Source organism: Solea solea, chromosome 8 (genome assembly GCF_958295425.1).
Source record: "Solea solea chromosome 8, fSolSol10.1, whole genome shotgun sequence".
In the NCBI taxonomy this organism is placed as follows: Eukaryota; Metazoa; Chordata; class Actinopteri; order Pleuronectiformes; family Soleidae; genus Solea; species Solea solea.
Genome location: NC_081141.1, coordinates 29,156,983 through 29,182,365, shown reverse-complemented (window position 1 = coordinate 29,182,365; position 25,383 = coordinate 29,156,983). Strand labels below are relative to the sequence as shown.

General features: G+C 39.1%; 2 protein-coding genes across 6 annotated transcripts in view; one reads left to right on the top strand and one right to left on the bottom strand.

Annotated features, from left to right (window-relative positions):
* Positions 1 to 9,487, top strand: part of trpm6 (transient receptor potential cation channel, subfamily M, member 6) — a 39,640-nt gene extending 30,153 nt beyond the window's left edge. For 2 of the 4 annotated variants that reach the window (XR_009241098.1, XM_058635570.1), the window contains one exon: positions 7,670 to 8,011. The gene's annotated coding sequence lies outside the window, so the exon portion shown is untranslated. Of the gene's footprint in view, positions 1 to 7,553; positions 7,581 to 7,669; positions 8,012 to 8,762; positions 8,978 to 9,054 lie in introns of those variants that run through there. The other 2 variants (XR_009241097.1, XM_058635572.1) reach the window with 2 other exon arrangements.
* rorb (RAR-related orphan receptor B) overlaps positions 1 to 25,383 on the bottom strand; it is a 25,598-nt gene extending 215 nt beyond the window's left edge. The window contains exons 1-10 of one of the 2 annotated variants that reach the window (XM_058635578.1): positions 24,972 to 25,383; positions 7,920 to 8,005; positions 7,687 to 7,828; positions 6,618 to 7,049; positions 5,617 to 5,738; positions 4,872 to 5,004; positions 4,656 to 4,763; positions 3,895 to 4,005; positions 3,690 to 3,802; positions 1 to 3,429 (exon numbers count right to left, since the gene is read on the bottom strand). The exon at positions 1 to 3,429 is cut by the window's left edge and continues 215 nt beyond it. In XM_058635578.1, the coding sequence (XP_058491561.1) occupies positions 3,265 to 3,429; positions 3,690 to 3,802; positions 3,895 to 4,005; positions 4,656 to 4,763; positions 4,872 to 5,004; positions 5,617 to 5,738; positions 6,618 to 7,049; positions 7,687 to 7,828; positions 7,920 to 8,005; positions 24,972 to 24,978 (1,419 nt within the window). In that variant the 5' untranslated portion in view covers positions 24,979 to 25,383 and the 3' untranslated portion in view covers positions 1 to 3,264. Of the gene's footprint in view, positions 3,430 to 3,689; positions 3,803 to 3,894; positions 4,006 to 4,655; positions 4,764 to 4,871; positions 5,005 to 5,616; positions 5,739 to 6,617; positions 7,050 to 7,686; positions 7,829 to 7,919; positions 8,006 to 8,784; positions 8,857 to 24,971 lie in introns of those variants that run through there. The other variant, XM_058635577.1, reaches the window with a different exon arrangement.

Genomic DNA, 25,383 nt, shown 5'->3' with positions numbered 1-25,383 from the left:
TATGTATGTATATGTATATGTATGTGTTCTGGGCTCTGGACAGTGAATTCATACTCTGTACACACACACACACACACACATGCATGCACACACACACACACACTTATCAAAGCCTTGTCTGGGCAGTTTCCATCGCAGACGTACGTTGGCAGCATAAATATGCTGTTTTTTTAATTATTATTATATATTTTTTTTAGTCCCTAAAAAGGTTATTTGTTTATTTATTCTTTTATAATTATTACTTGATTTGCAAAAATATTCAACCTTCTTTTTTGAAAGTAAAGTCAGAAAAAGAGCTGCTCCCTGAGAGATGCTGTGACGTGCATCCAGTGATTGTCTTCATCAGTCACTGGAGTCTGATCTGATCTGATCTGATCTCATGATCTGGGGTCGGAAGCCTGGAGATTAAATCACCAATCACTAACGTGCACGAGCAAATCAATAGTGCCTAACGTTGATTTTTCCACTTGACGCCTGGAGAAAACATGAAAGTATCGAGTTCATGAGTTTCTTTTTTAGTGAAGAATAAGAGATTTGGTCACTGTGTCATAAAAACATCAAGATTTATAGTTTTAGTGCATAAATATCACAATTCTCTGACCTTTTTACCAATTCAGAGCTCCTAGTGGCTGAAGGCAGAACTGCACAAACGCTAGCGAATAAAATGTGACGGTTTCAAATTGAACCTTCAAATGAAACATTTCTTTAAAAATGTATGACAAATACAGTAAAGAAACCCACTAAAGTAAAAGGTTTAAATTCAAATGATTTTCTAATCAGTTACACTGTAAAACATTTAAAAATATTTTGAAATTCATTCTTTCTTCATTTTTTCATTTTTTTTCATCTGTAAACAAACAATAATAAGTGTTAGTTGCTGTTTGCACTAATAATTATGGAATTTACAATAAAAAAAATAAAGCAAAAAGATTGTCTGATTGTCTTATCACAGTTCTCACTGTATGTAGCGTTTATGGTAATATTGCAGGTCATTTATGGTAATATTGGAGATTTAAACATCCTAGAGCATCTAGTGGACGAAGGCAGAACTGCACCCACTCCATTTTTAGAATTCATCAGAGAAAATAACAATAACTGATGTTTTTTTTAAACTGTCAATAAAAACTAACAAAACATAAATGTAGAAAAACCCAAACAACCAAGAAAAGAAAAATATTTGAGAGCTTTTTAGAGCCGAACAATTGGCAGAAAAAATCCAACTGCAATTTTTTTTCCAAATTTGATTTTCACATTTTTTATATTTAAAAGAAGAAAAAAAATGACACTACCATCAAAATATGAATGGTGACACATACCATTTTATGAATTTGGCATAAAACAAAAATCAATCTAACAAAATAGAAAAATTAAAGACTTTTTGCGACAGTGATCTGGTTTTTATTTGTGCCATAATTATTGAATTTGCAAAAAAACAGTGATTGTCTCGTCACAGCTCGACCTGCACCGAGCTTTGATGCAAGAATGCAGATTTAAATGCGCATAAAAAAACATTTTCTTCACATTTTGAAGCGAGTGCTGTTTTTTCTTTTTTGTCCGAACCCCAGATCATTGTTTTTGTGAGTGAGGATCATCCACGACGATTGTTTCACATAATTAACGACAAATATAGTGCATACTACTGAGAAACTGCTGCAACCCTGTTCAGACCAGTTGGTACGAGGACGAGGGGAAAAAGATCAGAAAGGCAGAGTGAAAAGTTATTGCTCTTCAGAGGAAAAATAAAAAGTTTCATGTCTGTGTGCAAATAGTGATCAGAGGAATGAGAGCGGACAATTCAATTCATTTCATCTGTGAAGCCTAAATATACACGTGCACAAATAACACCTGCTTTATTCTCCATCCAGAAACTTTTCCCTTAACAAATTCAGGGAAATACTTTGTTTGGCCACTCTTCTCCTTAAGTATTTTTTTTTAAATAAACAATTTTATGCAAACTGCACCAATTTTAATCAAGTCATCCAAGTAGGACAACTTTGATGCTTATTTATTTTTTTAAATATTGAAATGAAATTTGATGAAGCATTTTTCATGTATATACATACTTTTAAAAATATGATACTTATTTGATTATTAGCCCAACTCAACACCACCATATGTTTAATGAGAAATTGACGACTTTATTTGAAATGATGACGTTTTATTTTCTTGTATTTTGCAGCTCCACAATTGTGTGATTTAATTTGTCGAACGACAATTATCAAAAATCTGGAGTGACGGAGAATAAATCAGGCTTTATGTGCCGGGGGGGGGGGCACTCTGGGGAAAAGGGTGGAGTTCACTGTGAGGTCCTAGTTTCTGATTGGTTGTCTGTGATTGATTGTTCAGAAGCCGTCCAGTTTTTAATTGGACGTATTTAAATTATTGCAACGAGGAGAAAATAAAAGACGATTGATAGAACGCGAGTCTGCCAAATTCTGTCTTTTTTTTTTTTTGCAAAATAGAATATTTACCTATACTGTTTATTTTCACCATGAAAAGTAGTAGCCATTATTTTCCTTTTTTTAAAAATCCTTCATAAGCTCTCTTTACATGTTCTATAGGTTCTGGTCAGACAGACGCAGCAGGACCTTCTTTACATTATCAACAAAATCCAGACAAGGCTTCAGTTTATCAACAAACAAATATCACAAAAATCTTGTTTTTCCCAGTTTTGAACCAAATATTCTTTTACAACTTTACAAATTCTGTACAAGAAACTATGGAATAAAATAAAATAAAAACACATGGACAAAGGTAAAGTCTGTATATTTAAATTAGGACTAACTTAACAGAACAAGAAGTAATACTGGAATCCGCTCTGCACTAGAAGAATTATCTACAGTAGCTTCTCTAAATCCACAGCCCCTCCCCCGTCCTTCAACTTCACCACGTCTTCATTTAAAAAATCAAAGTTAAAACAAATGAACTTACCCATTTTTTTCCCCCGTAAAGATTGACAGCTTAGTTTTTTGTTTGTCTGTTTTGAAGTCTGTACATTTCTGGTCAGTCACGTTTGGGCTGAGGACTCGTTTTTGTTCATATTTACATTCTTCAGACTGTATCGGTGAACGGGACGACGATAAGTGCTGGACATTCCTAGTGTTGTTGGCGTTAGAGGGTACGTTTGTGGCAGACGGCGACTCCCTCACCTTGCAGCCTAAGACGAGGTTGGCGGAGCGATGATTGTGGGTGTGGCCAGTGCTCCTGCGGCTGTGGCTTTTCTTGTGGTTTTTCTTGGTCCTGCTCTCCGTTTGCTTGTTGTGGTCACTTGGGCATGACCATGGTGGAGTTTGGGTCTGGGTTGAAGAGTTCTTTGTAGAGCGGCGGGAAGAGAACGTTGACGGTTTCTGGGTGGAGCTGCTGGAACGCCTGCAGCTCCTCGGTGTGGAGCGTGCACAGCGCCGACAACGTCGGGATTCGGCTAATCAGCTGCAAGACACAAGGGAGAGAGAGACTCTAAAAACTGGCTTTTTTTACTCTGGACAGTTTTTTATGTTACTTTGAATTGTCACGTTTGACTGTGCGGCCACATTAAATAAAAATTGCATCCGTGTAACGACTTTGGGTTCAGTTTTAATGTAAACATTGATATTTTAAAGATGCACCAGGTTAGAGAGATCTCTTCGGAATCGGAGCAATTCAGTCTCCTGTTTTGACGTCTCTGACTACAAAGTGTTGACCGTCTGTACCTTTGCCAGTGCGTCTTCATCCATGTGGTTCTTCTGCATAATGTGCTGCAGAGTAAAGTAGATCTTCTCCTGGAGCTTCTGCACTTTCCGAGGCTCCATCAGCCACGGTCGATCTGAAAGAGAGTCGGTTCTCTTTTAGTGTCGGGGCAGATTGTTTTTTTTTCCTTTCTCTGATCATGATCGTGGTTGGTGGACGTTCACTGACCTGTGGAGATGAGCACCGCCGCTGAGAAGAGAGCGATCTCCTCCTCGGTCAGCTGCAGTGAACACATGCTCTTGGCAAAGTCGAACACGGCGCTCACCAAGTCATCGCAGCCTGAGCGGGAAACAGGAGAGTCACATAGTTATTAATCACACAGAGATGAAGATTCTATCACTGAAGACGTGTGACTTTATAAGAGCACAGCAGCAGAGACATATTACACATGGAATATTCTACCAAGTATATTTATTTTAGATTTTGGAGTGTTTGACTCTGAAGGGATGATTGAAACTGTTTGAGTGAGTATAATTTCCCACGGCGCTCTGTAGCACAACGTGGTGGATTGAGTCACTGAACGAGCTTCTGTGTTATCCAGGATGCTGCGTTAGCTTAGCACACAAGCACCCAAACTATAAATGTCACAAATGTCAGATGTTGACCGATAAACCACATATTTAAATTCTAATTGACTCATTTCTCGCCACAAATGATCTTTTTATTATTTTATTTAATAAATTTGTAGGAGCCTCATGATCACATGTATATACTCTCTAAGTCCCGCCTCTGAGATCCGCCTCAGTGTTGCATATTGACCCTTCTCAGGATAACAGTGGCCACCACAGACAGAGGACAGCAGTTTCCTCAGAAAGCAGAAGACAAGCATCTTCTTGACTAGAATATCTGAAACAGTCACGACTTGTGGCATCTTTGGTTCCCACTGATACAACACAAGTTCATTACATTTGAATTCTGTAGAACTTTACCTAGAGCTTTGAACATCTGCATGCCTCCGTACTTTCCTTCAAACAGCACAGTGTTGTTGAGCGGGTTAAACGCCCTGCACATTCGCACCAAGACGACCTCCAAACAACCTGCAGGACGACGGGGACAGAGAAGACAGACAGTGAGCGACTGACCGACAGGAGAAGAAAAAACTCAAACTCAAACTCCACCCGACTGCGTTGGTCATGTGGTCTGACCTGACTTGAGCAGGAGGATCTGGTCGTTCTGGCACAGTTCCATGAATCCTGAGATCCGCTTGGCAAACTCCACCACGTACTGGATGGCGTGAGTGACCTGGATGGCACACTGCTGCCACAGCGCGTCACGAGGCTAAAACCACACAAACACACTTTATTGTTATACATTTGATCATTAAACAACTTAACGGGATAGTTTATGTTTTCTTATCTTATTCATCAGTTGTGAAAGTTAATGGTGAAACCTGGAAACGTAACGTTTTTAACCCCAACTGGAATATATCATATAATATATACCGATATCAAGGTTTGACAAGGTCATCTTAGACATTTTAAACTGCAATTATTATTCTCACATAAAGAATCAATTAAAAGCCCACAACATGACTCAGCGAAAATGTGCTGTTGCGAGGTTTTGTTAACATTTTACAGTCTGTGCACAGTGAAACATGCGATATATAGGATTTTTATTGGATTTGACATTTTTATCTGTCAAAATCTCTATTTTTGAGAAACAAATGCAGTATTTGTTCAATATGTGCCTGTTTCTTCAGGTCACTTGTGTGTTTTTGTATTCTCGGTGTGTTTGAATGGTCATGGAACAGACAACAGATATAGAAATAATAACACAATAACAATGACAGATAGAAATAAGCTCTTAAACCCTCTGAGGTTGATTGTTGCAGGGTCAGAATATTCTTTCCCTTGTTACTTGATTTGCCGGCGTGACGACGTGAAGCCTCACCTTACTCTGGTACATCTTGACCTCTTCGTAGGAGTGTGTCTGCCAGGCGAGCTGCTGCAGCTCCTCCGTCGTGTACTGACACGTCTCCAGGTGAGACTTGATGATATTCTGAGCGATGCGGTCTGAAAGGGACGATACATTTTCTCCAGTCAATCAGAGATGAAGGAAACATTGCATTGACAGTAATGGCTTCACTGATAACACTTTAAATGTTCATTTAAACCCTGTTTGGATTTGGTCTGTCAGACTGTCAGACGGTCCCAAACCCAGATTAATGGGAGGTTTGTGTCAGTACAGGCATCCAGCGTTAACATCTCAAATATGCAGATCATCTGCTGTGAGAGGGAGGAGCTGAAACTCCCTGACATGTTATGTACGTGGATGTGAGTCTTTGGCAACCAGCACTCTCTTGCAGTGACCAGTTTTAACACTAAAGGTCGCTGTTGTTCATATTTTTATCGAGAGTCCGCGAAACCTTTGAACCGACGTTTTGGGAGTGCTGTTCTTGGAGAACGGGTCCCAACCTTGTGTCGTTGTGGGTTTTCCATGACGCAGTTCTACTTGGCTCGACTCGGTTTGGTATCAGTCATGTTGTTTTACGTTACTTCATAACGTCATAGCACGACTGCACGAAAGTGAGCGCGACATCGTTTTATACGTGACCGTCGTTGACTTTTCACGCCACTGTATTTAGTGTTATTTTCTCTTTCCAGGGTTTGGGGCAAACCTTTTTGAGAATGAAAAAGAAACAGATCGTGTAGGGAATGTTCCGTTTTCTGTGACGACAAGGCCTGAGCTGAACATACCATAATATGGCCTGGTCCTGGTCAGCTGTCTGCGTTTAAGCCTGTCTGATCTGCTATTCCTCGCTCAGATTAACGCTGTGACTCACAGCCTCTGCTGCTACTTTCTGAGTATCTGTTGGTTTTCCATGTGTTGGACGTGTTGGACGTGTTGGACGTGCTGGACGTGTCCAGGTGTGTGAACAGAACTTTGTTTACCCAGCTCTCCCATGCTGACGTTGCTGTGTCCCAGCTGACTCTCCTGGTAGCCGCCGTAGCTGAAGAGGTTGGGCACTGGCGTCAGGTCGTACACCGGCTCCTGCTTTATGTGCTTCATGCCCGACATGTCCAGACCCGACTGATCTGGGGACGGCTGGGTGGAGTCCATCCCGTAGTAACCCCCGGGGACTCCGCCTCCATTACCGTGGCCACCTTTGGGCAGCTCAATAACGTGGCCGTTGGCGTAGGTGCCGCCGATCTCGTGGTTGAGGTTGGAGAGTCCGTTGGTGAGGCTGGAGGAGTAAACGCGTGCGAGAGCTTCAGCTTCTCCCGTCTGCTGCTGCCGCTGCTCCTGCAGTCGAGCCTGGTGCTTCTGCACTTCGGCGTAAAGGCTGTCGCGCTGCTTCTTGGACATGCGGCCAAATTTGACCGCTGTGTTTCAGAGGAGAGACAAACAAAGATAACGTTCAGAGACACATTTCATCAAAACTCGGCAAAAGTGAAGACGGAAAATTCTTTCACACCAGATACAAATATGAGCGATAATAAGCAATTAGTGTTTCTGATTTTATAGTAAGACAAACACACTGGCCTCAACATCTCTCAGGGATCAGACAATAATTCATGATATTATTCCTTTAAAACTGTTACGTCACATTAGTAACATATTTGTGTAACATTTTGTATCATCTTTTTTTATAAATATGTTTTGGTAACAATGCAACATATTTGAATCTTTTTCGGTAACATCAGTATATATATTTTTTACACAATTTTGTAGAACGCCACACATTTTTTTTGTATATACAATTATATTTGTGTATATACACATTTACATATTTTTGTAATAATGGGACATTTTTACCCTTTGTTGGCAACATCAGTGATGTCTTTGTATTATTAATTAATTGTTTTTATTTTTCCAAACACTTACAGATACAAACTAAACTAAACTTAAAGAAGGTAGAGTATCTTAGAAAAAGCAAAATTGAAGCCTATTTTTCAAATTCCGTCATTGAATTTGAACCATAATTTGTTTTTTATGGTGACAGGACGTGTCCCCGCCTACCGTCTCGGGACATCCCCAGAGCCAGGCATTTCTGCAGGCGACAGTGTTGGCAGCGGTTGCGGTTGGTTCTGTCGATGAGGCAGTTCCTCTGACGAGGACATGAGTATGCCGCGTTGTTCTGCTGACTCCGTCTGAAGAAACCCTGCTTACAAACAATGACAGATAACAATGGTCATGTTCACAGTAACCATGACGGTGCAGTTTTTCACAGTCATAAAACCACACCCACTCACCTTACAGCCCTCACACGTGATGACGCCATAGTGGATCCCTGAAGATTTGTCGCCGCAGATTTTGCACGGTATGACTTCGATTTGGGCTGAGGACAGAGAGAGGACAGAGAGAGGACAGAGAGAGGACAGAGAGAGGACAGAGAGTGTGACAAACACCTGGACAGGATGTGGACTTTTGTCTCTGCTGGTGGTCTCATTTATTAAAGGTTACAGAACGACATGACCTGCTGTGTCGAACCTGATGGAGGTGTGTGTGTGTGTGTGTGTGTGTGAGAGACTTTACCAGGGCAGAGTGACATCTGGTCACTGAACACACACACACACACACGTACGCATACACACACACACTCAGGGTAAGAATAACTGTCTTGTGTTGGTTCTTTGTGTTTGAAGGAGAAACTCCTGCAGGTTAGCAGCGTTAACCGTAATGAGAGCACAGGTTACATCACTGAAACACACACACACGCACACACACACACACACACACACACACACACACACACACACACAAATCCAAATTTCCTGTCAGAGTCCAAGAGCAATGTTTCCATTTCATCTCAGAAATTCCACATTTTTTAAAGTTATTTCTCATGTCTCTTTTTAATATGTTGTTTTTATTAACTCCACTAAGGAAGTAATAATGTTTATCTGTAACTTTGTTCTTCTGTTAGCAACTTCCTGTCTGCAGTTATTTGACATGTCAGTCAGAATTGAGGTGACACAGTGTTGAGTAGGTTTATTCAGTTGAAATGACTTGTTTAATGTTTAATGGAGCAAAAACATTTTCTGATTGTTTTCTGATTCCGTAATCTGTGAATCTGATTCCTTTTTTCTTTTTGTCAGTAAACGTTAAACGGTTACTCACTGTGAAGAGGAAGCTCCATGTGCACATTCACCGAAAAACAAGAAAAACAAAACCTCGAAACACCCGAACAACCGGAACAGTTTCAGGGAAACGCAGCCAAACTCCTGCTCACACTACTGCTCTCTTTCAAGTTACCATCCATAATGAATGGACAGCTCCTGTTCAGAGCTGAGATGATGGGATGTATGTACAGGTATGTCTGCTGAGACGGCACCCTCTCTATAAAGAGATTAGACAGCCAATCTAATCCTAAATTATTACTCCCACCAGTGAGCTGCTGCTGCTGCTGCTGCTGCTGCTGCTGCTGCTGCTGCTTCAGTCAAACATGGAGGAAATGGTGCGAGTTTTAATGGAAAAAGTTGTGAAGCAGAGAGGCAACTTTTAGAAAAACACGTTTCATCCAGTGGACTCTAAAAGAACAGAACATAGCTTGAATTGTGATTGGAGTATTTTTACCATATTTACCTTAGCTCATTATAATAATAATAATAATAATAATAATGATAGGGTTGCAAAGACATTTTGATTAATTAATTAATTATTAATTTATTACTCAGTTAATCTTTAACTATTTTTAAAAATGTATCATCAGTTTGAGTTTCTATAATAATTCTAATCAGTTTGAGTGATTTTTCAGCTTCTTGAATGTGAATATTTTCTGGTTTCTTTGCTCCATATAAATCATTAAAACTGAGTAATTTTGGTTTGTGGACATTGAGAAACATCACCAGTTCCAGTTTTGACAAACACTGATCAATATTTTTCAAGATTTTATGAACAAAATCAATCAATTAATCGAGAAAAAAAAAGTTAGTTGCAGTCCTAAATCATATTCTTTTTTTAATGATGCGTGATGATGTATATACAATGTATATATACATGTATACATGTGTATATATGTGTATATATATATAAATAATATTCTTTTTTATTGATGCGTGATGATGCATATACATGTATATATACAATGTATATATACATGTATATATACTGTATATATATATACATATGTATATATACTGTACATATGTATATATGTATATACATATATATGTAAACATTTATTCAACAGCTCTTGTAATATCTGTCAATCTGCACTTTCTGTTTTCGTTAAAAACATATATGTTGAAAACTAAATCTTTAATATTAGAAATGGGCCCAGAAATGTGTAGGGTAATGTTCAATTATTTAGCCAATTCTTAAAAAAGAAAAAAACATGAAATAGTTTTGACTCCAGTTATTAGAAACCTCTGTGAACAGATGGGTTTAGTGATGCGTGCAGACGGACGTACAGTTGTATATAAGCTCTAACATGAGTGTGCAGTATACACAGTATATAATTGGATAATCTTCAATGCGGATCAACAGAGACAGCTGTGTCTGAGCAAGTGAATCTACTGCGGCTACAGTGTATTCACACACACACACACACGAAACTTTGACAGATCATTCATTAGGATCAAAGAAGCTCATTCTAGCATTTTGCTAATGAGGACCAGGCAAAATATCCACACGAGGGAAAATGTCCCCACAAGTAAGGTGCTTTTCCAAGGGCCGGTCCACACAAGCACAGAAAGACGAGAACACACACTCACAGACTCACAAGACGATCCTGACCAGACCAGACTAGACATTCCAGCCCAGACTAGACTATCCAGACCAGACTAGACGATCCAATCCAGACTAGACTATCCAGACCAGACTAGATGATCCAGTCCAGACCAGACCAGGACCCCCCACTTGGTGTTTAATCCAACAATTCCAGGGATTTGGGATCTCAAGTTTTACTTCCTGCCTCCCCTGAGTGAATTTAGTCTCTTTGTTTGTTCATTTGTTTCAGTCCAGTTTGTTCAAATTTAAAGTTCAGGTGTGTTTTTCTGCCCCTCGTGTTTCAGCCGCTCATATTTTATGGTAATTTTCCTGTTTGTTTTTTACTTTATTTTATTTAAAACCTAATGCTTAGTGAGTTTCAGTTCAGTTCAGTTCAGTTCAGTCTGGGACTCCACGTTTGATTCTGGTGCGACTTCAAGACGTGACCCATTTCCACAAACTCCCGGCCAAGTGTGTGTAAACTGGGTCAGAGCGGAACGCTGGTGTGTGTGTGTGTGTGTTGTGCGTGCATGTGTGTGTGTGTTGTGCGTGCATGTGTGTGTGTGTTGTGTGTGCATGTGTGTGTGTGTGTGTGTGACGACACAAACACATGGAGAAAACGACCTCTATTTAGTTATTAATAGTCGGTAAAAACAGGTCAGTTCAACAGAAACAAACTCCTTTCAAACTCTTCTCACTTCTTCTTCTTGACACTTAGAGGAAACATTTTCGTGTTTCCCAAAGTGTGAGCGTATGCCCCCTGGTGGGCTGTGTTGGTATTGCAGGTAGAGTTCAGGCAGGAATACAAACATTTAAATTGTTTTTTAGAAAAAGTATTATTTAAAACATTTATTCTTTGTGAAAATAACATTTTTGTTGCTATGATGTTTCAGTGAACAAAAGCAAACACGTCACACGTTGTTATTGACTACTATTGCTAACTATAACTAGCTCGAGATACATTTCGGAGATGACATCACTCTGAGTTCTGACTTCTGATGTAAAATTAGTGACATCTAGTGGTTAGACAGCAGATTGCAGTATGTCGGTGAACTACGGTGGCCTTCACAGACCAAAACAAAACACCCTTTCACAACTTCTCCCTCTGCCACTTCCTGCTTCTTCCTCATTGATTTATGCATCAGGTTTATGTGGGCGGAGTCAGTCATAGTAAACTTTGTCTTAAAAACGCAAAGGACATGGGGCCACAAAATGGCTGCCTCCATTAAAGCAAGGCCCTTGACTTAAGCACCTGCCGTATATTGGACCTTTAAAGGTATAGACAGTGCGTCTCTTTGATTCACTACGCAAGACATGATATACGATGTGTCAGACTTATAATAATTATAAGATTTTATAATTTAAAAGTCATTTTTCTTACTCTTGAAAAATGTCCTTGTAACAATGTAAAAGTTTATGCCAAATTTTATAACATTATTGACACATATTTTTTTTTAAATGTTGCTAATGTAATTAAAAAATTGTAGTTAGTAACATATTTTGGAATTTTTTTATAAACATCTAGTAAAATAATTTAGTTGTGCAAATATTTTTGAAAATGATTGGCATATTTTTGTAATATTTCAACATTTTGTAAAAGAAATGCTGCTGATGTAATTAAAAAATAAATTTGTAATGGTCGTAACATATTTTTGAAAATGTTAATAAACATAGAAACAAAATTTAATTATGCAAAGTCAAATGAGCGTGTTTGGAGCCCATGTCGCCCGGTGACATATCCCCAATTCTACGTAAAAAACACGGTGGTTCAGTGGCTTCTTGACTCTGCCCACCCCTGCTCTGCTGCTGTATACACACAAACGCTCCCTCAGTCAGGTCTGACAGTTTAGTCTGTTTTCAGATGAACAACAAAGGTTACGTACTGCAGCTTTAAAACCAACTCCTGGTTTGTGCGTCGGGACAGAGACGGAACGTCAACAACACAAGTTACATACTGCAGCTCTAATCTTTAATCTCGCTACATTGTCGTGCTAATGTTTGGATCTGAACGTGGGCCATAAAGTGTGAAGTTTGAGAAAGTTGTGGCTTCTTTATTCTCGGTGAACGTGTGAATCTCACACCTGCTGTGTTTATTTTTATTATCTCTGCTGAGTCTCATGTAAATCTCCTCAGAGCAGGAAGTGCTTCTTCTTCTTCTTCTTCTTCTTCTTCTTCTTCTTTTTCTCCTGTGTGGAATATTCATCGCTCCTCTTTCTGTCCCTTTGGGATTTTACTCGTCTTTGCATCACAGACCCGCAGGAGAATCTGCAGCACGTGGGCATGAGCTTTGTTTTTACTCACCACACGACACATATTTATAAACACGCGCGTGTGTGTGTGTGTGTGTGTGCGCTTTGTCGTCAGTGTGTTGCGTTCACTGCCTGCGGGAACTGTCAGGTAGGATATAGGGAGATGGTCATGACAGCATTTGCTGTTGCCACGGTGACCACCCACTCCCACACACAAGGACGATGATGATGATGATGGGATGCACACTCAGAAATAAAAGAAGGGACCTTTTTGTCCGTTTGGTTAAAGTAGGGTTTTTAATTTAACGCCTTACAGGATTTATACTGGCGTTAGCAGGCTGTTACTTAATTATTAATGTATGAATACGTACACATACCACAGGCGGTACATGTACCACAGTTTGAGAACCATGGCTCTAAAGGCACATTTCTAGAATCTCCAAGCACAGTATTGTACTCGTGTCCTGTAGTTTTATTTTGTAACGTGTAAACTGTGACGCTCTGAAAAGGAAGTGATGCCCCCCCCCATGTGTTGTTATTTGTGCGCCTCATTGTTCTCACAGTCCTGATGTGCAGCAATGCATTCTGGGAGGAGTTTGTTTGTTTGTTTTCACTTCAAAGCTCTAATATACTTGAGTTCTACTCCAACTCAAAAGTTCTTCTTTAAAATCTTTACTTTTTAAATGTATTTGTTTCTTAGCTCTTTGACGGAGAGTGAGGGGGCGGGGCTTGTGTTGCAGCCTGAGTTGACCCAGTGTGAGGGGAGTGATTGACAGCAGGTGTGTGTGTGTGTGTGTGTGTGTGTGTGTGTGTTACGTAAGAGCTGGACTGCAGCGCTGGCGTTTCCTCAGCTAAGAGGAAGAGGATCAGATCTGCTGCTGCTCAATCTCCTGAGACACAAACTCACTCTCACACAGAGACACAACACACGGGATTATCCACCATATTAACGTCACATTCATAATAATCAGAAGATTGTGTCATTTCAAATAGATTTTTTTGATGCAAGTATTTAGTAAAAAAAATGTTTTTGTAATTTTGTAAAAAAGAAAAATGCTGTTAACAAACTAAAAAAAAATTAACGTCAGTAAAATATTTTTGTAAAATTTTGTAAACATGTAAAAATAATTTTTATTTAATTTTTTGTTATATTTCAACATTTTGCAATGTTTGTAACATATTTTTGTAAATTTGCAAAAAAATACCTATTATATATTTTTGTGTTTTATTTAATCATCACAACATTTTTTAATCTTCTTTGCCAACATTAGTGATTTCCTTGTAACGTCAGTGACATATATTTTTCTAAATAATTGTGTTAATAATTTTTAATAAGTTTCTTCCCGGTTTATCTTCATTTATGCACTTTTTCCATCATCTTTTATATAAAAATCAGACGACGGACCGAAGTCTGCGTCTGTTTACGTTTAAAAAAGACAAAATTAAAACATATTAATTGTAATAAAACGATGAATAGTGTGCGCATGAGGCTTGTGTTGCACTGACACGTGTGTTATGATAATGGATTTTTAATGAAGTCAGAGTCTCGTGTGTATTTCCTGCGTCGACCTTCGCTCTAAATAGACTCTAATTATCGTCAGTGAAGAAGAAGAAGAAGAAAAAACCCCTGAAGCTTTTAAAATGAAACATTTTCATGATTTTTCTTCTGAAATGATGACTCTGAAAATAACTCGTGTAACAGCACACACAGGCCACTAGGTGTCACTGTATGTGTGTGTGTGTGTGTGTGTGTGTGTGAAGGGACAGACTGGACATACATGTTTCATTCATTCACCCTGAGGGGGCGGAGCTACAGCTGAAACATGTCCAAACACATGAGCTCATGCAAACAACAGGGAGGATCAGCGGCACAGTGAACTCAGAACTCACACTGTGAGGGTTTGATTCCCAGCTCACGCTGATGTGCCCCGGAGCAAGACACTTAATCCTGACAGGTGTGCGACTGAAAGAAAGGGCTGTGTGAACGTGTGAGTGAATGGGTGAATGGGTGAGACTGTAAAGCGAGAGTCATTTCAAAACTGGAAAAACACGATATATAAAAACATAAACACACTGCGGCTGAAGCTGCGCTTTAAAGCTGCAGTACGCAACCTTTAACTATCACTAGTTAGCAGTTAACTATTTTAACTATTCAAATCTTCACACAGGGTTGATTTAGTCTCTCAGCTCCACACGACTCTCTCTCAGTGTTTGTCAGAGCTGGTGTCGCCCGGTGACATCACAGCGCTGCACACAGGAAGTGACCGCGACGACAGCAACATTGAGCTGAGTAAAGTGAAGAAGTAAAGTTTTTCAATCGTTTGACGTGATAAAAAGCTTCTTGACTCCGCCCACCCCTGCTCTGCTGCTGTATACACACAAACGCTCCCTCAGTCAGGTCTTTTTTAAAAAAAAAAATACGGTTACGTACTGTAGCTTTAAAGTAGCTCTCATGTATTCATCTCTCATTTCTTTCATGCTTTCATCTCTTCATCATCCCTCTCTGTCAGACTCGTCTTTGTCCTCTGTTTCATATTCTTTTATTCTGCTGCTGCATGAACACATGAACACACACACACACACACACACATCAGCATGGGGGAGGGAACGAAAGAGAGCGACTGTTTTTCTGACTGTTCGTACGTGTGTGTGTGTGTGTGTGTGTGTGTGTGTGTCAGAGGGCATGAGTTTGTCCAGCTCGCCACGTGGCCCCAAAGCACTCTGGGTAATTGCTCAGATAGCAGGTCTGGGATCAGCTGGGGTTTTTCGCTCACAGAGCGCGGTGCTACAACGTGATTGGACGACACCGAGAGAGAACAGAAGGGGGTCTCACACACACACACACACACACACACACACACACACACACGTTCATGGTCGAATGCCTGCATCACTGTAAACTGACTTTTAACTGTAAAACTTGGTTTTTATTTAAATGTGTCTCAAATTTAAATGGACTAAAGATTATTTTAATAATCTGTTAAACACACACACACACACACACACACACGCGCACGCTGTGTCTCCCACTCAGTGCAGCATGTGTCCTGAGATCAGAGACGGAGGCGTGGGAAAAAAGTCCACTGGGTAAAACTGACCCCAGCCTGAACACACACACACACACACACGACTAAACAAAGTCTTATCACTAACCACATTCAAAATGCAAATCTTAGTCCTAAACTTTAACCTCATTAGGACCAGGTTTTGGTTTCCATGAGGACGACTGGTCCTGTGTGTGTGTTCGTCTGTCTCCTCAGATCTGCCTCTCATGGTCACTGTACACACACACACACACACACACACACACACACACACACACACACTCAGTCTGACCCCTCAGATGACCTGCAGGACTCAGATGACCTTTGACCTTAGCTAAAGGACTGAGAGAGTGCAGCCGTGTGGAAGCAACGAGTCCAAGTGTGAGAGGTGGACATCTGGTCATTACTGTCCACACTCACACGATTGTGTTGTTTTCAGTTACAAAAAAAATCGACATAGATGAGCGTTAAAGTCTTAGTCTAGTCTAAGACTTTTATTTTGAAGTCTTTAAAGAGTCGTCACCTGTAACCAGGCTCCTATAGGCTGATACCAGCTGTCAATCACACTACTGGCCACTCACATCTGACTCGTATGTATTTTCAGTTTCAGAAAGTTCTATGACGACGGAAACCAAAAGTATGAAGACGAGTTAGAATTATAATTATAAATATAATAATTAAAAAGGAAAAAAAGGACAAAATTATCAAACAAGAAAAAAAAAACTTTTCTGACAAAAAACGAATTTTTTTTTAAAAAGTAGTTTTCTTTAAGTAGTTTTTTTTTTAAAAAAAAAGGTTTTTGTTTTTTTAAAGTTTTTTTTTAAAAGTAAACATTTTTTGAAAAAATTGAAAATGATAAAAAATGACGAGGAAATCAGAAAATAATTTGAAAATTAAAAAAGGAAAACGAGAAACAATGATGGTAAAAAATAAAAGAAGGATTTCTTTGATGAAACTTTTTCCTTTTCATTCACAGATAAAAGTTGAATTCATCAGTGACTTTAACTGCATCGCTGTTTTCAAAGATCTTCGTCCACACTAAAGCACAATTTTCAAACTAAAACACACTGAACAGTGTTTTTTCTTTTTAAACTTCACAGTTATTTTGTTGCAGTTTTTTCTGTCAAACACTGATGTTAACGTGGACCCAAGTTTTCAAACTGAAGTCTGGATCAGATTCTCTGAACGTGTCCTCGTCCTTGTCCTCTGTGTTTGTCTGCGGAGTGTAATCACAGATGACAGTGTGTGTGTGTGTGTGTGTGTGAGGGGGATGGGACAGGGAAAGATGGGCTGCCTGAGACAGACAGACAGACAGACAGACAGACAGACAGACAGACGGTCAGATAAAGTGTGGACACGAGGACATTAGTGAGACTGAGTGGACGACAGCACTGAGAGTCCATTTAAAATGTCAATATAAACGTGTGAGTTTGGACAATTTGAACACAACGACACGACATAATCTGTGATGAATGAAGGATTATTAATCCATGACTAAATCAACTGTCGGCTATTTTTTTTTATTACTGTTTTTCTTTAATAAATCTAAGAAGTAAATTCCAGATTTTTAAATGGTTAAAGTTAAGTCCTGATTCTGAATTCTGACTTAAATCATGGATTTGAGTCGAGCTGCAGCGATGAATCCACGACTGAACGATTTCCATCTTCGATTTGTTGCTTTTGTCTGATTGAAAAAAATAAAAAAGAGAGACTAAATCTCTTTGTGTGTGTGTGTGTGTGTGTGACAGGACCAGTTGTCCTCATGGAGACCAAAACCTGGTCCTCATGAGGCGGAACCTCATTTTTGAGGAACTGATTGAGTTTAGGAATAAGATTTGAATTGTGGTTAAGGTTAAGATTAGTGTTAGTTATTAACTGGTTAGGGTTAGTTATCAACTGGTTATGGTTAATGTGAGTTATTAACTGGTTATGGTTAGGGTTAGTTATAGACTGGTTATGGTTAAGGTTAGTGTTAGTTATTAACTTGTTATGGTTAAGGTTAGTGTTAGTTATTAACTTGTTATGGTTAAGATTAGTGTTATTTATTAACTGGTTAGTGTTAGTTATTAACTGGTTAAGATTAGTGTTAGTTATCAACTGGTTATGGTTAATGTGAGTTATTAACTGGTTATGGTTAGGGTTAGTTATAGACTGGTTATGGTTAAGGTTAGTGTTAGTTATTAACTGGTTAGGGTTAGTGTTAGTTATTAACTTGTTATGGTTAAGATTAGTGTTAGTTATTAACTGGTTAAGGTTAGTGTTAGTTATTGACTGGTTATGGATAAGATAAGTGTTAGTTATTAACTGCTTATGGTTAGTGTTAGTTATGAACTGGTTATGGTTAAGATTAGTGTTAGTTATTTACTGGTTAGTGTTAGTTATTAACTAGTTATGGTTAAGATAAGTGTTAGTTATGAACTAGATAGTGTTAGTTATTAACTGGTTAAGGTTAGTGTTAGTTATTGACTGGTTATGGATAAGATAAGTGTTAGTTATTAACTGGTTATGGTTAAGGTTAGTGATGAGACTTTGTTTAGTCTGTTTAAAATGAATGGACGTCAATGCAGAGTCCTGAGAAGAACAAACCTGTGTGTGTGTGTGTGTCTCTCTGTCTGTCTCTCTCTCTGTCTCTCTCTCTCTCTGTCTGTCTGTCTCTCTCTCTGTCTCTCTCTGGGACGTCCGTTAATAGCTCGCCTCAGGCAACAATTTAACTCAGTCTAACAAGGTTGTTCCCTCAAAGTGGCCCCAGAGGCTTCACTCACAGATTGATCACAAAGACTAGAGATGATCACACACACGTGCGCACACACACACGCACACACACGCACACACACACACACACACACACGACTGACTGTGTATAATAATATTTACAGAAGAGTGAAAACTAAAGTCTGAACGTGTTTTTTTTTTTTACGAGCCTGGACTTTGGATTATTTTCTTGCTGCTGGTGTTAAACATTACTGAGGAGACAGTGTCATGTGAGCACACCTGTGTGTGTGTGTAGTCCTCATGGAGACCAAAACCTGGTCCAAATGAGACAGAACCTCATTTCTGAGGAACTGGTTAAAGTTTAGGACTTAGATTTGAATTGTTGTTAATGGTTAAAGTTAGTGATGAGACTTTGTTTAGTGTGTGAGTGTGTGTGTGTGTGTGTGTGTGTGTGTGAGAGAGAGAGAGAGAGTGTGAGTGTGAACAGTGTGTGTGTCAATATTCATGCAAATAAACCAAATCAGTGTTTTACCTTCTACTCTGTTATCCTTTGCTCACACACACACACACACACACACACAATCACACAGTGCATTCTCTAGTCCCTTACCCTAAAACCAGGTCTTAACTCCCAAAAAACCCTCTAAAATTGTGAGGACAAGACAAAATGTGCTCGCAAAGACACACATACAAGAACACACACACACACACACACACACACAATCTGGTTTTCATGACTTCAGAGGACATTGTTTTCCCAGAGACTAACCTTAACCTTAACCTCATCCTAACCACACAACACGTCTTCACCTTTAAATGTAATCGCTACGTTGCGGGCGACTTGATCTTTGTCCCCATAAAGAAGACAAGTCCCCATAATGTGTGTGTGTAAACACATTCAGGTCCTCACAACATGAGGAATACCTGAAACACACACACTGTTATATAACTCCTCCCCTCTGTCTCTTTCCTTTTTCCTCCTCGTTCTCATTCATTCACGTTAAATGAGAACGATGAGTTTGTCACACAGATGAGAGAAGACAAATGTTTGGTTGAATGTTTAAAACTTCATTTTAAACAGAAATCTGAAGTAAAGGGTTGGAAAAATTCTGCAAATTTGTTTTTTTTGGGACCCAACAATATTTCCTGCGACCCATCTATGGGTCCCAACCCAGTGTTTGAGAACCCATGATCTTGACCCTGATCCTTGAATCCATTTACATTTTCCCTCAATCATATAAAATATTTTTCAGATATTTTTTTTTGTTTTTATTCAGGTTTTTGAAGCAGAAATGAAAGAGTTCTGTCTGTGTTTGATACTTTGTTCCCGTCGTGGCTCCTCCCCCCACGTGGACGTAAACGCCGGTGAAAAGTGAATATTGAATATCAGCCGCGTTCTTAAAGTGACACGAACAGACGGAGCTGTCACAGGATTTTATGACTTCAAGGCAGATTTAGAGAGTTTTAGCAGCGGCGCAGGCTGGAAATCCCTCCTGGCAAAGATAATAACGCCGAGACACACAGTGAAGCGTGCCGACGTGTGTGTGTGTGAAGATTTAAAATAGAGAGGCAGCGACTGAGGGGGAAACTCACTGTTCACTGTAGAAACACAGACTAAACCAACACGGAGAAACACGTCGATACTAAACAAACACAGGCTATGATAGCGGCGCACACGCACACGCACACTCACACGCACACACACACACACACTACAGATGTCTCAATACGACTTTTTCATGTCAAATTCAATCCTGATATTTCAGACTCGACACTAATGTCTCTTTTCCAACTCGACTCAGTTTGGCATAAGTCACGTCGTTTTCCATGACTTTGTAGCTCCTCCTCAACGTGGGCGGAGTCGCCCCAGCACGGCCACACAAACGAGTGACTCGTAAAGTGAATCGTGAATCCAGACTCTACATTTGCTAAATGTTGCAGATGAACGTGAATGTTTTCAGGATTTTGACGTCTTTTTCACTTTGACATTGTTGCTTTGACGTCGCGCTCATGACTCTTCAGTGACGATTCTCTCTGACCAATCAGTGACCAGCCGTCTGTGGACGTAACGTCTCAGCTGAACCTCGTCAGAGCAGGAACTAAAACAACCAGCAGGTTCGATCTCTGACGGAGGAAAAAACCAACGAACCGCAGAGTCGAGCCGTGCTACAACGTTTGACCACATTTAAAACAACAAAGCTGGAATGGTACGTTCCAGTTGTCGTCAGGAATCCCATTTTCGTCACAAACCCTGACACAGGATTCTAAAATGGCTGCTGCTCAAGAAAAATCCGTCATTCACATTTAACTAAACGTCGTGTGAGTAAAATACTGCGTGCAGCGTTATTAGCTTGAAGTTATACTGTGAGAATGTACGACGCAGCGTCTGAAAAGTATTTCAGGTTCTACGACGTTAGCTTAGCTGTTAGCAGTGACCTTTAGTCTTGTTAAATAACAGATGATGACGTCGTTCCTGTCACGTGACTTTCATCCCAACGTGTTTTTACAAAAAAGAGACAGTGCTAACGTCCAGCGGAATGTTAGCCACAGTGGTTTCACGTTAGCGCGTCACTGCTGCTCTTAAAGGGCCAGCGTACCTGTTTATTTAACACTGTTTCCTCAGTCCTGTGGGTGTGTGTGTGTGTGTGTGTTGCAACAGTCAGTAGAACTGTGTTGAAGGATTAACAGTGAGTTCTGCATGAGCTTGAGGTAATCTGTCCTCTTCTTACATAACACTGAGCCATTAGTCAGCACAAACACACACACACACACACACACACACTGAAAACCACTACAATAACGTCCATTCATTTCATTTTATAAACATTATGTAAACGTTTATTAAATGTTTTTTTTAAAGCTGTAACTAATGATTACTTTAGTAATCAATTCATCTGTCCTCAAAAAGTTTTTTGTCCACAAACAGAAAATGATTGAGTTTGAATGATTTTCTTTGTTTTATGAAGCAAAGAAACCAGGAAATATTCACATTTAAGAAGCTGAAAAACACTTAAAAATCAACCAGAGGACTTTCCTTTTCTTTTTTCTTTCTTTTAATTAAACTCAAAACAAAGCAGGACAAATAAAAAGTCATTCTCTGTAAAAATGCAGCGGCTACTTTTGATTTTACATTTGTTTTTGTTTGACGTTTCATAAAAGACATTTACATGAGAGTAAGACACAATAACGTTGTCTATAAATGTGTTAAAATTCTGCTGTAAAACAAATAACCAGCTTTAAAATGTTGGTTTTTTTCCATATCATTTTACATCAGTGCCACATTTTTGTGATTATTATTTAATAAATGATCATAAATATTATGATTAAATGATTTAATATCAGTGATATCAGAATAAATAACTAAGATCACATCACAAAATTGATATTATATTCATCAGCTGTAATATTTGGAAATAGTGGATTTTAGATTCTCTGATTTTTCTCTTTTTCTTTACTCCTTTATCACACACACACACACACACACACACACACACACACACACACACACACACACACACACTGTCATCCTATCTCTCCCAGCGGTGAAGGAGTGAGGGAGAGCGTGATTGACAGGTATCATTAACAGAGGAGATCGAATGTCTCTGTAAACCCCGCCCCCTCCTCCTCTTCATCGCTGAACTCTTTGACCTTTATGACCTCAGTGTGAAGAAGGAGCTCCTACAGGTTTAGATCACAGTTCAATCCACTGCTCTGATAATCCATTGCTCAGATTATTTATTTACAGATTTCAGATTTTTGCTCCTCAGAGACAGAAAACATCGCAGAATAATCCTAATCCCAGCACGACAGAGGGAAATCACCAAATAAAAATATCGCAATAATCTGATAAAAATGACAACCTTTAAATCTTTGTCATCATGAGAGAAAATGTGTTCAATTTAAAAAACAACATGTTGATTATTTTAAATAATCAAAATGTAAATAAGTAAACTGAATTTCTTTTATTTTCTATGGTTCGAGGTTGTATTTCACTAGCTGTGTCTCACTAGCTACACGCTCTTAATGTGAAGGTGCAAAACGGAATTTTCTACAGTGACAAATATTCACACGTCCAATAAAAATCAAGGATTGGGATTATTAGATAAAAAATTATTCTGTCAGAATGTATTTATTTGGTTTATTTAACAGCCAATAAAACGTTTTAATCACGCAAATAAAAAAGCTAAACGTTAATTTATATGTATATAAATCACACTTTGAAATAATTATTATTATTTTATTTTAATCTGAGCTCAGATTCTGACGTCAGGGGCCGAGAAAAAATGCTTTATGGACCACATCTGGCCTCAGAGCCTTATGTTGACCATGTGTGACCTTTATCAACATTAACGCCATAAAATAACCTGAAATCTAATTTTTCTGATTAAAAGAACAATGTCATTATTCTCTGTCTGTGTGTGTGTGTGTGTGTGTGTGTGTGTGTGTGTGTTGTGGTGACATCATCGTTGTCATTGTTAAGTGATAATTACCACGACTCAAGAGGGGCGTCCGTTTTTTTTATAACCTTGTGTTGGTGAGTGTGAGGGCAGCTGACACACACACACACACACACACACACACACACACACACACACACACTGATTTAATTCTATCTGACAAAACCCTTTGGGGCGTGCAGAGAGAGAGGGCGAGAGAGAGAGAGAGAGAGACGCTTCAGGGGCCTCCTCTCTTCCTCCTCTTCCTCCTCTTCCTCCTCTTCTTCTAACAAACACATCTTTAAAGTGAAAGCAGGAGATTTGTTTGTCTCCTGTGCACGAGTGTAAACATTAACGTGTGGACAAAAGACGAGGAGGACAACAGAGAGAGAGACAGAGACAGAGAGACAGAGAGAGAGACAGAGACAGAGAGAGAGACAGAGAGAGAGACAGAGAGAGAGAGAGAGAGAGAGAGAGAGCGAGAGAGGTGGGGGAGAGTTTGTTCCTCTCTTTTTTTATAGCTCAGTGTTTAATAACATGAGGTTAAGCAGATGATAGATAGATAGACAGACAGATAGATAGATAGATAGATAGACAGATAGATCAGTCAAAGACAGGTCAAATATTGTGATATATACTGTATATGACATAAAAAATACATTGAATCTGCTTTAAAACTGTAAAAGTGTATTTTAATAATAATAAAACTCAGTGACAGCAGAGTAAATGAATAAATGTCATTGTTGCGTCTTAAACGTGTGTAAATATCTTTCATTAAACACTTAAAAACAAAGCAGATATAAGCTAAAATTAAAAGTAACTGGGTTTTCAATGTAAAGATATGTGAGCATATATTACATTTTATATTATATTATATTGTCACATTATATTATATTATGTCATATAATACAATATAATATATTAAAGTATGTGAAAAACACAAACCCCAAACAACAATAAGGTTTTTCATGAACTTTCACATCCACGTTAATAAGCATATTTACACTGAACCATGTAAATATATAGCAAGATATTTACTTAATGAATTTGACTTTTTTTACATAATTAAATAATTTTCATTATCAATTATATTAAAATATAATCTGCTCTTTTATTAAAATATAAGAGCAGATTATTATTACAACAAATCTAAGAATACATTTATTAAAACTCTACAAAAAAGTGACAATATTTACTCTAAAGACATAATCTTTATAGATATCTTAACTTAAAGTTAAATGATTTTCATTTTATTCTTTCTGTCACTTTAACTTTACATCGTTATTATGAGTTTTGAATAAATCGACATCCACAGTTTAGAGAAAGACGAGTAAAAACTTGTGTAAAGTTTCAAAGTTGACTTGTGTAAAGTTTCAAAGTTGACTTGTGTAAAGTTTCAAAGTTGACTTTTGTAAAGTTTCAAAGTTGACTTGTGTAAAGTTTCTTCCTGAGAAGAAAACTAATTTGATAACTTTCTTCTCTTCTTCATCAAACCAGTTTTAATTGGCGAGTGGTGCGAGCTCTGATCTAATCCTATAGTTCTGCGTTATTAGTTCATGATCATCCTGTTTGACTCGCACTGCAACTTTATCTTCACTACAGGGAGAGAGAGGGAGAGACAGAGAGAGAGAGAGAGAGAGAGAGAGCGCGCGCGTACCTGCGCAAACGTGCGCCAAACTCTCTCACTGTCGCACATCAACACCACAATCTCAACATTTCATACATGGATCATAAACTAAAGAAACTAAAACTCAGATTAATTTCATCCAAATTTACCTGAGAGTTTTTCCACTTAATCTGTTCACAATCACAAGAGAATCTAACAATTTTTTTTTTAATAATCAGGTTAAAACTAATAAAAGTTGAATTTTAATCTGATCTGATCAGAGAGAGAAGAACTTTAAAACCATCCACATTTCCTGCGCCTTCACTTTTCATTTCCCGTCACAGTCTCGCGTGGATTTTACACCAGTGTCGACGTTTACTACACGCACACGCGCACACACACACACACACACACAAACTGACCCGACTAAGTTTTGATGCATGAGTCAGGTGCAGAGAAACTAAGAGCCAAACGTGTGATGAAACCTCAGAGTTACGGTGAGTGTGTGTGAGCGCGTGTGTTCTGTATGAGCGCACGCGCCGGCTCTTACCTCGCATGGTGCTGGAGCTGAAGCTGCTGCTGCTGCTGCTGCTGAGAGTCTCTCCTCTCCAAAGCCGCAGTCATGAAGAAGAAACACACACACGGACTTCAAAATGTGGAGGGAGGAGGTGGAGGAGGTGGAAGAGGAGGAGGTGCTGCTGCTGCTGCTGGAGGTGCTGGTGCACGATCCTCGGTTAAAAATAACAACAAGGAGAAGAAGGAGCAGAGAGCAGGAGGTGATGATGATGATGATGATGATCTGCGTCCAGAGTCTGCGCTAAAATCATCCCAGAGCGGAGCGGAGGCTCAGGTCGGTGTGTGAGTGTGTGTGAGTGTGTGTGTGTGTGTGTGTGCCGGTGTCTGCGCTCTGCTTCTGTGCTGGAGCTTCTCGTGACATCTGCGCTCTCACCTCAGTGGGAGGG